The 16,468-nt window shown below is 39.3% G+C and overlaps 1 protein-coding gene across 1 annotated transcript in view; it reads right to left on the bottom strand.

Annotated features, from left to right (window-relative positions):
- LOC111460415 (phosphatidate cytidylyltransferase 4, chloroplastic) overlaps positions 1-14,457 on the bottom strand; it is a 16,751-nt gene extending 2,294 nt beyond the window's left edge. Inside the window, exons 1-6 of the mRNA XM_023103669.1 lie at positions 13,990-14,457; positions 13,087-13,388; positions 7,570-7,760; positions 6,601-6,725; positions 1,863-1,996; positions 305-420 (exon numbers count right to left, since the gene is read on the bottom strand). Coding sequence (XP_022959437.1) covers positions 305-420; positions 1,863-1,996; positions 6,601-6,725; positions 7,570-7,760; positions 13,087-13,388; positions 13,990-14,259 — 1,138 coding nt within the window. The 5' untranslated portion in view covers positions 14,260-14,457. The remainder of the gene's footprint in view (positions 1-304; positions 421-1,862; positions 1,997-6,600; positions 6,726-7,569; positions 7,761-13,086; positions 13,389-13,989) is intronic.
- Positions 14,458-16,468: the final 2,011 nt, after the last annotated feature.

Here is a 16,468-nt window from a genome sequence, read left to right as displayed (position 1 = left end):
AAAAAAAAAAAAAAAAAAAAAAAAAAAAAAAAAAAAAAATTAGACCCCAAACAATTGGATTCGTGAGCCTAAAGGGAGACATTAAAATGTGTCAGCCCCCATACTTATTTTCACAAGCCTAACCATTTTACTAGACCCTATAATGAACCAACCAAGTTAAGACAGTCAAAGCTTAGCTAAAAAAACACTACAAGAATTAAAACTATATGAAAGCCAGTAAAAAACAGCTCGAGATATTAAGCTTGTACCACAAAATACAAAATTAATACATCATAGATGTTGACCATGAGGAAATGGAATTTACCATGTCCAGGGATTAAAGATCCAGAATCCTTGACACCAGCATCACGTTTTATCATTGATTCAGTAAGATCACCAAAAACAGAACCCAAAAAATTGAGAAATCCAAAAGCTATTGCACTGTCCAGTAAACATTTCAAACGCATGTCAATTACTTTATGGAACCATGGAGATCATCAGTTGACTGCAACATTTTTATGATGAGCAATTACAGTAGAAAACTACACTGAAGGACTAAAAAAATCAGCCCTATAGAATCAAATTAACTAGTCATCAAAGTCCATGTTCACTTGGCAATTATATTGCACTTGCAAACCCTGAAGAAAATCTTGCAATAAAGAACCTGCATAAGCCTAAAGGCACAAGATAATTTTCAAATCCTAATTGGAGGCAGCAAAAAGATATGCATAAAGACTACCATGGTATTATTGGACTTCCTTTGGAAAGTTTGATCCAGATATTTCCATACATGGATGACATGGATGACGCATATATATGCTAAGAGAACATGAGATATTTCCTTTGGACAGTTTGATCCAGATATTTCCTACCATGGTGTTAGGCTTTTGAAGGATAGAATTGGATCCAATTATTAATGTCCATTAGAGTTCAATGAACTCTCGTCTTTCTTTTTTTTCTTTTTTTCTTTTCTTTTTTTGGCGGGGGATCCTTGTTTAACCCACCCTTGCTCTTCAGCTACACAACCTTGATCCAATGTTTTTCTTCGGCAAGGATTAACATTGAACTATTATATCGATGAAAAAAACAAAATTAATATCAAAATCAATTTTCTGAAAGCCAAATCAAAAGCTGACGATGCAATTGGGGGTTGATTTTGTTGGTTTAGTCGATTTTGTTTAGCATTCGGTTAACTTTTTAGAAATAAAAATTGACTTCAAACTTTTACTTTCTTCCATCGATCTACCTCAAAGAGACATCTTTGTGTAGGGTTATGTCAGGTTGATTTCAAAAAAAAAAAAAATTAAGGCTAACATAATAGTTAATGTTTTCAAATTTGGTAGAATTAAAAACTTAAGCTAAATTGTAACAATCCTATAGTAGTTCGAGGTTTGATTGTAACAATCCTTAATGTTCAAGGGTCGTTTGTCCAGTTTGTCATATGTCACTGATGGTATTATAATGGAAGGGTTTATTTGTAACAATTTCATAAGTTTGAAAAGTGATTAATCAAATTGAATGTTTATGATACAATCTCTACACTTCAAACATGGCTTACAGAATATTCCCTTATTGTTATGATGTATCCTGCATCCCCTTAGTTGTCATCTCCAAATTTCTACATCAATATTATGTATTTTTATCACGAAGTTCAACAAGGATACAATTTTGATTTCTAATCAACCAACATTTTAAAGATATTATGTAGTAAACCCTTTTATGATAAACATTGTTACTGAAGAATCGAAAAGGGAATGAGGTTCTCATACATGAACAACAAACTAATGCAAAGTACTAGATCATATATATGTCAGTGTGGCCAAAGAAAAGCTAATATAGAAAATAATGGCCATACATTTGATAATAATGGAAGAATTACATACCTAATCATAGAAGACGGCCAGCAAAGAATTTTTGATAGAATGACAGATGTAGCAATACAACCACCCAAGCCCATAACAGTACCCTCCCACGTCTTTTTTGGACTAATATTTGTCAGTGGGGTCTTGCCAAATGCCTGCAGAAAAATACTGAGAAGTCACAATATATCCACTCAAGGATACAAGAGATGTTATTAAGTTGCAAAACTGGTAGTTTTCTGCGCATGTAATATAGTTACATAATACAAATAAAAAAGCTAAATGATTACTCAAGGCAGCAACACTACCAAATAACATGAAACCAGATAGGCAACTATATGAATAGTACTCCCAGGAAGAGGATATAAGCATCCAAATACCAGAAAAAAAAATTTAGTTAAGTCAAGAAGGTCAATCTTTGATCCCTTCCCTGAGAACCAGCGGAGAGAAGAAGGAATTGTCATTGAAGCTGGTCACCACTGGTGGGTCAGGCGGCAAAATCACCTCTCCTGGGGCTTCACCCACTAACGACGGCCCTTGCTGATCAGCATCGAGGAAATACTCAAAATGCTCCTCATTACCCACAAACAAACATACTCTAAAGGCCCAACATCTAACACATGCAGCCCGACCCTTTCTTCCTCCGCTTGTGATCCAAAACAAATGAATGACCATACTCTGAAGGCCTAGCATCTAACGCCTCCATCCTGACCCTTTCTACCTCTGTTTGTGGCGCAAAACAAATGAAAAGGTCAACCGGCCCACACCCACTATTTGACAATGATCCCAGCTTCAGCCCACCTTCTATACCTCCCTCTAACAGCCCCAATTTCTACCTCTAACTCAGGGAACAAAATTCTCCACTGTTGGCATTGACCAAGAATTAGACGATGAATATGCATCTAGCCCCCTACCCCTCCGCCGCCCCACCATCCCCCACCGCGGATAAGGCCTCCATCTCTCACCCATTGCTAGAGATCACCCTTGAAGATACAGAGCTTGACACTCATTTTCAAGAAAAGCAGAATGAAACAGAGGTAGAAGAGGTCACCCTGATATCAGCGACACTCACACCAACCATGGTCATCCAAATCTTGGCATCACGGCTAAAAGAACACCACATGTGCATCATGGCTATTCCATCTAGGAAAAAGAAGCCCACTATGGCCAAGAAACCGAGTAAATTGACCAGAGAGATTGTTGGTCTCCTTTCAAACAGCAATTATGAGAAATCAAGCAAGTCACAATTGGGAGGTCAATACCTCTTATAATTATTATCTCGTGGAATGTTAAGGGCTTGGGAGAGCAGACTCACTGACTTGGCTCCCCAGCACTGACGGGGTCTTCTCTACAAAATCTTTGATGATGAACAGGGGAAAAAGTAGGAGCAATAAATTTCATGCTAGCAAAGACAGTATGGAAAGGACATCATCCTAAAAAAGTGAAGTTCTTCCTTTGGGAAATAGCGCATAAAGCCATTACGCACAAGTGAAAATCATAAAAAAAGAATGTCATACATCACTCTTTCTCCAAATTGGTGTCCATATGCAAGAAAGAGAACTCACAAAGCCACTTACTTATGGAATGCACATACGCTCAAAATTTCTGGACTGACGATTCTCAATATATTCGGATGGCATCTCACATTTCCTAGGGAGGTAAAGAATCTGTTGGACATAGCCTTAACGTATCACCCTTTCAAGAATGCAAAAACCCTACTACAGAAAAACATCATCATGGCTTTCTTTTGGAATCTGTGGAAAGAAATCAGAGAATATTCACAGAAAAGACAAACTTATACAAAATTTTCAACAATGTCGTTTACCAAGCTATATCTTGGTGTAAACTGTCTAATATTTTTACTTCCTATAGTTATATCTCCCTCATTGCAAATTCGGAAGGGTTTTTATAAACACCATGGATATTATATCCCTTTTGTAAATTTCAATCATCAATGAAATTGTTTTTTTACCTATTATCTAGAGATATTTAGATTACCTAGTATCTATTCAGATGTATTTGGATCATCTATTCATTTAGATTTAGTTGGTCTTTCTCCCTGTAAAAGCTATAAAAGAGACATGTAATTCTCCAAAATTAAACAAAAAAAAATAACAAGCTAATTTAGACTTGCAACAGTATTTATCATCCTTTCAAAATGTTTGAATTTTTGGTCTAGTCGAGAGCTCAGTTTCTTTTACGTTTAGGTTTCGTTGCTCTTTGACTGATAGAAAAGTGATGAATGTTGTCCCTCTCTTGGCCTTGCTTGGGTGGGTCATTTTTAGGCTTGAGAGAAGGGGTGTTCGAGTGTGGAGTCCCAACCCTTCGAATGGTTTTTCTTACCAATCCTTTTTTCGTAGTTTCTAGAACTCTTCTTGATGTGAGTCAATTTTCCTACTCTATCAAGGATTAAGATTTTGAGGAAAGTGAAGTTCATTACCTAATAAGTTTTACATGGACCCTTGCTTAGATGGCTGGAGAGGGCTCGATAGATTTTATTTTTCTTTTTAGGCTTTAATTTTGAAGCTCTTTTGTAATTATTGTTGAGGCGCTATTTTGTATAGTTGGAGCTCCTTTCTTTAATTGGGGTCTTCATTTTTTGTGTGCCCTTGTATTCTTTCTTTTCTTTTTCTTTTTTTTTTTTTTTTCCTTCATGAAAGTTGCTGTCATTAGGTAAAAAAAAAACGTTTTGAAGCCGAAAAAAGAAAATATTTGCCTTTTTGGCAGAACTTTTTCCACGTTAACAAACACACCTGCCAACAAAAGCCGACTTTAGCAGCGTGATGTCCTCTCCGGCTCCATCATCACCACCAAACACAACCAACAAGACAAATCTCACCAGAAAATCAACTCCATAGTTTAAAAAGCAACCATGAGGAATGAAGCCACCACCTCTTCCATTAACTTGAACTCTCAACTCCTCCCTCCAATCTAAACCCAACACCGCATCAACAATCTCCCCCAACCAGCCCGCCACATATATCTGCTAGCTTAGAAACAATGCACGTCGTCATCCAGCTGAGGAGGAATATTCAAAATTTCCACCCAGCCTTTTGAGAACTGAAGGCAACACTCTCCACTACCTTTCACGAGATCCATCGCAACAAGCTTAAACTTACAATAAAAATTGCCCTATCCAAAGTTTAGTGAACTTTCCTTTTTTGTGAATCATCCACACACAACTGAAGTTCCATATTTCCACAAAACGAACTCAAATAAAGCTCAACCCCAAACCAATTTTTGATCCCCTTTTCAATTCTCTCCCACAAGTCTTTGGCACTCTCTCTCACAGCCAACACACGTTTTGACACATCGAACAGAATAACATCATCTTTATCTCCTCTAGTCTCCACCTGATTCAACCATTTTCCGTGACCAATAACCATTTATGCGAAGGACTCTGTCAACCTAGAAGGGGGCAATGAGTTACTTTTCAAAGTGCGCCAAACTATGACCAAAACATTCAGAAGCAACCTACTCAGAGTCCCTCACCAACAATCACCAAAAATCACCCCCATGCTGCTTCCTCCTTTGGAATGATTAACGAGTATCTTCTCCCCTTAAATGGTTCCACCAACACAACACAACACAACGCCTACCCCTCTGGTTCTCCACTAGTTGGACCCAAATAAAAGCTTCGAGGCATCTCCTTGTCCTGAAGAACAGAGCCAACTCAAGACAATCAGCAATGGCCCTAGTACAGTCTCTGACCCAAGCTACACTAGCCAGACTAAGTCTAACCTTCGACGAAACCCCTCTACATCTTTCCTCTACCTCCATCTTCTTTCCTTTCTTGTACAAGCAAAAGGAGAAGCCCTTGCACTCTACCTTCACCGAAAGGGTGCGGTGCCCCTCGACTCTCACTCACACCCCCTCCTTCTCTCTAAAATCTCTCTCCATGAACTCTTCTATCAATCACAGATATTAAATATATGGAAATTAAACATTTGGAATTTACATATTCAGAATATCAAATATGATATTTGATATTCCAAATATTTAAATTCCAAACATTGAATTTCCATATATTTAATATCCGTATCTAACAAATAATACTTACAATTCTCAATAGGATGCTACAGGTAATGTTTTTTATTGGGCTGAGAGTGCCCCACAATGGTTACATGCGAGTTTGAGTGCTTTGTCAACCTTTTACAGTTAGGCATGTATTTGATTGGCCTGGTCGAGCCTGCATAGGCTCTTGCCTATGCGGAATCTCTGCATTCCTGTCTTCCACGGCATCCATTCCATTATCTGAATTAAATTGTTGGTTTCGTGCAATCTAGTAGTGACCCGGTAACATCTCCAAGAATTTTTGAGATTCTGCCACGGTCCTGTTTAATGGCCAAAAACCTTTTTGCATAGACTCCCTTCTTGCAGAGGGAGAAACTTCCAGATTAATTGCTCCCTTATGTCTTGCTATTAACAAAACCTCCTTGTTTCTTCTCACCATCCATGACATGGATTCGCCATAGAAACTCGCAATATCTACCAATATTCTCTAATCATATATTTGGTGAATCTACAGAAATCTTTCCACCCAAAACAATCAAGGGTTCCATGGTGCAACTGTCCGCAATAGCTTAGCTCATTCACTGGCCTGAAGTAACAATCATTTACTTCTAAAAGATAATTTTTTTAATAAAAGGAAATAAAACTTTTCATTGAAATAATGAAAAGAGGACAATTCTCAATAATAACTTCCAAGAGATAATTGCAATGAAGTACCATACACATCATGGAAGATAGAAGAGGAACTTACCTTGCCACCAAGAAAAGCATATGTATCAGCTGCAATTATACTGCTCATAGAAATCAAGGTTGCAACAAGGCCAACAGTCCAATGAGCTTGGCCTCCAAGAAGAAATGGCCATCTTGCTCCTATTTCTGCCAAAGAGCATGATCTAGTAAGAAAGTATAACATGATAAAAACACCTGAAAATAGAAGCTACAAGAGCATACAAATGTGAAACTAACAACAAAACTATGGGACTTCCTACTTGCACAAGAAAGCTGTAAAACACAATTACAAAAATTCTACGTGCAAGAAATTATTAGAATTACCCCCCATTAAAAGTGTGATCCATAAAACATTGTTCTGAGGGGCGAAGGTAAGATCCTAAAGGTTATCTACAGTTTCACCAGCCTCTTGAGAAGTAAATTGCACATCATGATCCAGTTCAGGATTAGGAAAATCCTGCATTTCTTCTATGAAGGGTCAGGCTTAGAGATGGTAATTGTTCAAATCACGTTGGATGTTTGAAGAAGAGAGGAATTCATATCTATTTTTTTCCCTGTTTCCACAGGATTTGAAGGAATTTTAAATCATAATGGATTTCAAATACTATATTTACTTCAAAAGAACCAGACTAAAATGATTGAATTTTAAGTTACAAATTCAATAATTAATTTAACCTCAATGAATTTCACTTTTCTTTTAGAAAATAGGATGGAAAGGCAGTATGACACAGAGGAAGGAAGGCATATTATGAGTAGGAAGCTGATGCTGATTTTGTAGCCACTGGGAGAAAACTGAACCTTCCAAATATCTATGAACCATGTAACTTCTGATTAAAATCAATACAAGTACATATTTTGTTTCTTCTAGCTCCATCAAAGTGCTTTTACATTAATTGGTGATTCAAGGCTAATATCAAAGATGGCATCCACAGGATAAATCAATGTGCATTTATAATTCGAAACAAAAAGATCAAGAGCAAAAATTACTTGCCAGTGTTTATGGCTGGAACAGCCAAACCACAACGAAGTTTGACCCAGAAACAAGGAAGATAACCAACATAAAACAGCCCAAATATTGCACTGCTCAGCTGAGAAAATCTGGGACTGCCTCTTTGTAGAAGCAATGTAATTGCAAGAATGAAGGCAGAAAATGTGGTAGTAACATCAAGCTGACCGAAGTACCTATATGAATATAAGAAACACTGATACGAATTTAGTGTTTGTTGCAACTCTACAGATGGAAATTATTTATTTATTCATTTATTTTATAATAAACTGAAAAAATGAAAGAATACAAGGGCATACTAAAAAAGAGAGTCCACAAAGGAGGCAACCTACAAGAAAGGCCTCCAATCAACCAATATAAGACCTAATGGATCAACAATGGACCTAAGGAAACATGAAATCTAACAATGGACCAAACATCACTCAAAGATCTCTCAACCCCTCTGAAGATCATATTATTTATCTCTCCTGAAAGCCCCATAAATAGCACACATCCCGCTTGCCACAAATACTTTTACTCTCTTGTGAAACAAAGGATGGAGGAGAAACTCCTTATCATCTCTTTGCAACCCCTCCTATGACTAGCCAAAACAAGACCAAACTCATCAAAGAACCAATTCCACATAGCGCAAGCGAAATCACAACTCTAAAGAAAATGATTAAGGTCTTCTGCTATCCTCCTACAAAGAATCTAACACCCTGGTCCCATCAGGAAGGCACCTTCTTCAACACACACACACACACACACACACACACACACACACAAAAAAAAAAAAAAAAAAAATTAACTTGTTGGAAATTTTCACCTTCCATAACGAGACAAAGACAGAATCACTCAAAGATGAAGGATTAACCAAACAAAGTAAGAAGGAATTACATGTGAAACCATCAGAAGGATGGGGCCACCAAAAACAAATATCCTTCCTCCCCAGGATGCAGCGAAACTCACCCAGTAAAGAAAGAAGATCAACAACATCCATAATTTTCTTATCGATCAATGGACGTTGAGACCCCAACAGAGGTGAAAGGGAGATCCTGATCGAGATAAAACAGCAGTCACCGACAGTTTTTTCATCGAAGATAAATGTATACACGAGGGAACCTAGAGCAGATGAGTCTATCTCCCAACCACTTATCCTCCGAAAAAAAAGTGTATCCCTACCCTCCCCTCCCCACAAAACATGGAACAAAAGAAGAAAAGAAGGGGTATGCCTCTGTATTAACTTTCCATGAGTTTTTGGAAGTTCCTTTAATGCCTCTCCAGAACCATTTAAAAGAAGATGACCCAAACTTATTTCCAATAACCTTATGCTGCAAGTTATCACACTCATGATAAAAACACCGAAGTCATTTACCCAAGAGCACCTTATTATAGGCTCTCAACTTCTTGATACCCAACGCCTCAAGTTCCTGATACCTAACCCCCAATCTCCAAAGGGTAGAACATCTTATTTTGAAATGATAAAATGTAATTATACATCCAAATATTTTGAACTTAGGTCCTCTTACATAAAAGAAAAATCTACTATAAATAAGGAAAGATTAATGACAATAAAGATGAAATATTGACAACTGATACTTACACACAATTATTTATAAATAGTAGAAACCCCAACATGGAGGAATGGGCCTCCACAAACAAACATCCTTAGAACTCGAGTGAAAGTGAAATCCCTGTAAATTCAACCATTTCCTTTCCTATGTCCGGAGACTAACTAGATATATAGCTTTAAAACTTCAAGAACCAAACTTACAATTTGACCTATTTGCATTGTCATTTTCCTATGATTCCCCAAAAGGCACATTAAATACGGACCTATGACCTTTGAGGAAGACACATGTCTAGGCAATGGCTTCCTCACAGCACCACACTTTCGGCTGTGACTTGCACCTTTCAAAACGTTCAGCCCAATTAATTGATGGGAAGTGAATTGAGTTTGCATCCCATTCTAGTTGTCACAAAGACAAGATCATAATTATCCATTTTCTTCAAGTAACTGATAGAAAGTGAATCAAGTTTGCATCTGATTCTAGTTGCCACTAAAAAAAGATCACAATCATCCATTATCCTCGAGTAATTGATGGGAAGTGAATCCAGTTTGCATGGCATTCTAGTTGCCACCGAAACAAGATCACAAACATCCATGTTAATTCCTATGAGGGATTTTGGAAAGATTTAGGGAGAGATATAAGTAGCCCAGAAAAAGGAAAATAACCCTCCACCATTTTCAAAGAACACAAGTCCCCTAAGCAAAAATCAAGGGTGTCATTAGCATATTGCAAATGGGAAATTGTCATCTGCTGTCTTTTAACCTTCACTCCTAGTCGAATCATTTTTCAGTGCAATAATGTACCAAACAGCAAAGGCATTGCCCATCAACGTGAAGTGAAAGGGAGAGAGCGGGTCTTGTTGTCTCAAATCTCTTATTGCCTTGATTTTGTCTTAAACCACTGAATTTTGCATTAATGAGCCCACATACACTACTCCTTAGCCACCAGACTTGTAACTCTGCTTCCAGCTGTAATCTCTCAGAATTTCTCTCACTGGAAAGGGCATTACTGTCCTCTTCCTTGTCAAAGCGGTCCATCTTGGAAAGGATGACTTGTTTTTTATCTTGATCTACACAAAGACCTCTGCATTCCATTTTAATAGATGTTGCTTCACACCCTTCATTTAATCTATAAAGGCAAACACTGGTCAACCCTAATGAAAAAAAGAACTCCACCACTCAACATTTTCCAAAAATATGAGATGTTTTTTAACCATGTATTTTCAAAACGAAATGAGAATGCCTCATCTTTTAAAGCTCGAATTAAGGAGAATGGGAAAATGATCAGAGGTGGATTACGTCTGTCTAAGCAAAGAAACTTCTTTAAATCAACCCATCCATTCGCTAGACAAAAGATATCTGTCAATATTTCAACTAGATGGTCTTTCTCCGTGTCTGAACCAAGTGAGTTTACCATTCTTAATGGGAGGATCAAACAAATTAAAGACTTCAATAATGAACGATAAAACTTCTCAAATGTCCATCTAACAATATTAAAATCTACCCCATGCACAAACAACCAGAACAAAGACTAGCAACATAACAAATCTCCTGCTGAAAATCGTTTCTAACCACATACAAAAGAGGTTCATAGACACCCATGATCCAACCATTTGCACAATCGTTGAAACAGAAGGAAATCGAGACAGAGTACTCTCCTATCATCGACTCACTAACTGACGTTGTATCTTCCACAAAATCAACACACCTTCTGAAGCACCAACCGAATTAAGGGTCTTCCAGCCAACATGTTTCGAAGACCAGACTGACTTAACCAACCTCCAATCAATCTTCAAGTGCCTCGTTTCCTAAAGAATTACACATCCGTACCAACTTTTTTAATGTAACTTTTAATGAGGACTCTCTTGGAGGGCACACCCAAACCTCTCACATTTCAAGAGAAATCTTCATAAAAGAATCTCTACACCCTTAGCTAGTTCACAGTCTACATCATCCATTCCCGGATTGTGCCCCACTTTTCCACATCAACTAGTTCCTTTTCCCTAGACCATAAAGCCCATCAATCTCACTAATGCATGTCTTATTTGCTTTACTTCCCTTATACGCTGAATTCCATTTTGAAAGGATAGGTCTAATGCACACGTTCCACTTCTTAGACCAATTATCTAATAAATGGAGGGATGAACACACATCATCTGCCTCTTTTTCCTGCACTAAAGTGATGTGTGCATTGTCTTTGCTAGGAAGGAGAACATTTGTGAACCCATCATCTTCATTTTCAAGTCGAACGTGTCTGATATTCTTTAGGGGGATCATCCATTGCCTCTATCGAGAACCCATCATCTTCCTTTTCCTGTCTCATATTATCTTGACTTGAAAATGAAGTATCAAAACTAATCACAACCTCGCCCATGAGAGAAGAAGGACAATTCATTAAAGGTAATGGGCTTTAGGGGCCTGTATCACCAAAAATAAATTCTCTGATCATACCGTCTCCTTTTTCTTTACCTTGCAAACACAGAGCCCTAGAGTACAAAATCAACCACAAGACAAGAAACCCATCCTTCACCCTCCATTCATCCATTGGACTTGGACCCAACCTGCTTCTGCAACTGTAGAACTTTTCTCCAACATCTAGCAGAAACCCACTGTGGATTTCAACCACTTATCCAACCAACAAGTAACAATCTTGGGATGAAACAACTTGGCAGTAAAAGCATGACCTCTGTCTGTGATTCTGACCTCGCTTGAAATGAGACCACAGTGATCAATTTGAACTTTAATAGCCACTCCAAGGCTTTCAATGAAGGTCAAATTCCACTCAATATAGTCAATAAACCTCCAAATCAATCTGAAAGGCCTTAAACATTCGACCATCCGAGACAATGAGAATGCTTCTGAGGCACCTATTAACTCAAGTTCAGTCCATTCTACATTAACCTTTCCCCAACGACTTTTAACCAACTCCTGACAATATGAGGACCGTTTAGGTTTAGTTAGATTAATTATATCTGAGAGTAAGAGTTTCTTCACCTACCTTCTTTTACCCCACCCCCTAACCCCACCAACATTCCAAGATAGCACTTTCATTGTGAAACTCCTGCAGCCTTAGCTTCTTAAGAAGCCTTCCTACAATCATAATTGATTGTGCACTTCAGATTGCTCAACACACTTACTTGCTTACTCCCCATACCCCTCTTCTTTCCAAGACCAATTTGTTTTCTCTGACCAGCATTAGGGGTTTCATCACAAGACTTGACGAGCACATTTTGGAGGTCCACAGAAGAAAGAAAGCTCTTCGAGATTGTCAATTGTCCAGAGGGTAGCCATTCACAGGAATTTCTAAGAGATTAGGCAAAGGATATAGCAGCCCAGCACAACCTCAAGGGCAAGCGGCTGAAAACCTTCCCCCCACAAACTCGACACCTTGGTAATCTCCACAATGGGAGTTATGCATTGAATTGATTGAAGGATCAGCTTAGAAGAAGAAGCCCAGACATCATTATACTCAATGGGAGCAGCTACCACTATCAAATGGAAAATAGAAAATTATATCAATATAGACAAAAATCTAATAGCCATAGAGCTAAAGAAAATTGCAATCCATTTAAAAAAGCCTGCAACTGTTTCAAAGTATAAGAAAATAATCTTTCATAATATCTAATTTTTCATCCAATAAAGATAGTTCCACTACAGATTAACAATATGTGCAATTCAAATTAATCATGAGTGTGATGAGGTAGTAGATTAATAAGATCATCTAAACTGTCATTCTACAATATTAAAATCAAATCATGAGTATTCTCCAAAAGGAAAGTTTTAACAGGCAAGGAAATGTGAATACTACTGCAATCTTCTCCAGTACAGAAAAATAAAGAAAGTATGAGTTAAAGATTCATAATGAAAGCGTAAAGCAATTAAAAATTCTTATGCCATGAAAATTTCCTATATTTGTGAAAGAGTAATAATATTGAGACTGAGACTAGTCGTACAAGCAAAGAATGGGCATGAGAGCACAAATAACTGAGCAAATTCGTGAAACATATCGAGGTGGGGGTGTCATTCCTGCGGTGATCCCACGGCTTCTGACCAATTCAAAATACTCACGGGCACCAACAAAAATACATGCAGCAACAGCCACGGTGAATACCCATCCTCCAGCCATTACTATAATACCTCCAGTTATTCCAATGCCAAGCCCAAAAACAATGCGTTTCTTCAATTGACTTTTTTTATGTTGCTGTTCTGAGATTGGATCCTCTTGAAATGATAACTGTTGACCTCCCTCAACCTCCTATAAAATAGGCAGTTCAGTAATTAATTTGATACAAGAAATGCTCACAACATTAACTTGGCTAGGTACAAAACCGTTGTTTGAGCCACAAGGGCATCTATATATATGCGTTTAATACTCAAGCTCACAAAATGACCAAAATTCACAGACTAATATATTCCCCAAACGTAGTAATTTACTGCTTAGAAAGAAATCCAATTCCAACTTAGCTGCTACAGATAAATTATAAATAAACCTTGAATCTCTCCAAATTGAAAAATAATGCAACGATTTATCCCCAATTCTAACCACATATTTCAGATATGACTAGTAGTTTCTAACTAGACCAATACTGGCCTCCAACATCCATCATGCATCAAACTCTACATTGAAACAAGCAAATTAATAAATCAATACCCCTACCCACCAAATATGCTTCTCCACACCGTGTAAGAGCTACCCTGTGCTATTCAATTTAGCACCAAAATCATCAACCTTTACCCAATAGAATCATCCACTTCCAACTCTTACACAAACGATAAACAAACAAACAAACAAATAAAACCCAAATTCGAACAGCAATGTACCAATCTTACAACGAATATCACAGAATCCAACGTACCTCTTCGGGCTCTTTCCCGTCAATCCGGTCGGGCTCGGCATGTGCCACAGCTACTATGTGGCGTCTCGCCAAACTGCTGCTCTTGCTAATTCTGAGCAGGCCCTTTTGGCCATGTAGGACAAAACGCAAGCGATTGAATTCCAATGAGGATCGAGGGCGAGGAAATGGCTTACAGAACGAAGGACGGGAGGGGCAGGCGCAGGGTGAAGAAAACGACACCGGAGCAACCTTGTAACAATCGAAATCCGAAAATGATATGTTCGTAGTCATGAGAGAATTCGTACAGCTGAAAATAGGTAGGATCAAATTCGAAATCAGATTTGAGAGGGAGAAGAAAAGGCATGCGATTTTGTTCACTGTGCTGATACTGTTCTGTCACAGAAGCCGTTATCTGTGGGGAAGAAGGAAGAAGGTGAAGGTAAAGGATGTGAAAGCCTGAAATGAAGAAGGGGAGAAAGAAAAGCCTATTGATAATCAAAATTTTTTATTTTTTACAAAAACAAACTCTCAAATTTATACCCAAAATGGGTCTGATTTGATCCATTTTCACCCTTAAAATGGTGCACTTGTCCCGATTTAAAACGAGTCTAAGTTTTTGGCGCCGCGTGCAGGAGTGCGGTCGGGGGCATGTGCGGGGGAGCGCGCGATGGGGCTGGGGGTGAGGGGAGTGTCACGGTCATACTTGTCCAGGGCATGTTGCCCATGGCCGCATGCCCATGACAAGCCAAACCCTTGTCATGTCCTTTCATTCTAGTGTTTTCCCTTTTGTAATTCTAAAGCGTATGACACCTCAAAAATATCATGTCTAAGCCTGCCAAAACTAAAATGGCCCAGAATGTACTATAGGGGATATGACTAGTCGTCAACTTCTCCCTACCCAAGGTTATATATGCTAAGCCGTTGTTATCTTTCTCTTGCTTGCTTATATAACGTCTCTTTCTAAAATCTCTCTTTCTAAAATCTCTCTCTCTCCTCGTTTTCTAAAACCTTCTTTTAAAACCGAGGCTAGAGGCTCGACCGTACGTCGCTTGGCCGTAGGTGACGCAAGAACAAATAGGCTTAACTCACTTGTCGCTGGAAAGTGAGTGCCGCACAATCGCTAGTCCGCTGCCTTCGAAAGCGCGATTGTGTCAAGTGGTATCAGAGCTTTGTTAGCTCCGTAACGTCATACAGACCGAGATCATGTCGACAACGAGTTGTACTTCAAAGCCACAACGGCTTGTACCGACGACAAGAAGGTGACTGTAGCCGCGATGTATCTCGTAGACGACGCCAAACTGTGGTGGCGTACGAAGGTGCAAGACATCAAGGATGGATTGTGCACCATCGACTCATGGGAGGACCTCAAGAGAGAGTTGAGGGAACAATTCCTCCCCGAAAACGCAGGGCATATAGCAATGGAGAAAATAGTAGCCCTGAAACACACTGGAAACATACGGGACTACGTCAAACAGTTCTCAACCCTGATGTTGGATATCAGGGGCACAGCAGAGAAGGACAAGGTGTTTTTCTTTATAAATGGTCTACAGCCGTGGGCCAAAACAAAGATACATGAGAACAGGGTCCAAACCCTAGCTGCCGCAATGGCCTGCGCCGAGAGACTCGTAGACTGTGGGAACGAAGCAGGATCCCAAAGAAGAGCGACACCAGCCCCAAACAATGGGGGCAAACCATACAGACCACCAGGCCAGCGAAATGGAAGTCCCAACAGACCGAATGGATGGACGGATAGACCTCCTCAGAACAATCAAGCGGGGACTTCTCGAGGGCATTACCATCAAAAGAACCACCCGACGACACCTTTGCAATGCATGCTGTGTAAAGGCCCCCACAAAGTATCATACTGTCCTCATCGGGCCTCTCTCACTGCACTTCAAGTGTCCATTCAAGAGAGCAATGAAGCAAGGGTCGAGACTTTGCTAGACAAGAAGGAAGATCACGACAACCCCCGAATGGGCGCACTCAAATTCTTGTCAGCCCTCCAACGGAAAGTCGAACCGAAGGAGGTAATAGAGAAAGGGCTCATGTTCGTAGATGCCACAATAAACTCTCAACCGAGCAAGAGCACTCTGATAGACTCTGGAGCAACCCACAACTTCATTGCTGATCAAGAAGCCAGAAGATTGGGACTCACCATAGGAAAAGACCCGGGGAAAATGAAAGCTGTCAACTCCGAGGCCTTGCCTATTGTGGGAGTTTCCAAGAGAGTCCCCTTCAAAATAGGGGATTGGACTGGAGAGCTAGACCTTGTCGTGGTTCGCATGGACGACTTCGACGTGGTACTTGGGATGGAGTTCCTCCTAGAACACAAGGTCATCCCAATGCCATTGGCAAGATGCTTGGTGATCATCGACCGTAACCCCACAGTAATACCTGCAAGCATCAAGCAACCAGGTAATCTTCAAATGATCTCGGCCATACAACTGAAAAGGGGACTCGCACGAGAGGAACCTACATTCATGGCCATACCACTGATAGA

The sequence above is a fragment of the Cucurbita moschata genome, unplaced genomic scaffold (assembly GCF_002738365.1).
Source record: "Cucurbita moschata cultivar Rifu unplaced genomic scaffold, Cmos_1.0 Cmo_Scf00023, whole genome shotgun sequence".
NCBI classification, from domain to species: Eukaryota; Viridiplantae; Streptophyta; class Magnoliopsida; order Cucurbitales; family Cucurbitaceae; genus Cucurbita; species Cucurbita moschata.
The sequence above is the reverse complement of the archived record's forward strand: the minus strand, read 5'-3'. Positions and strand labels throughout refer to the sequence as shown.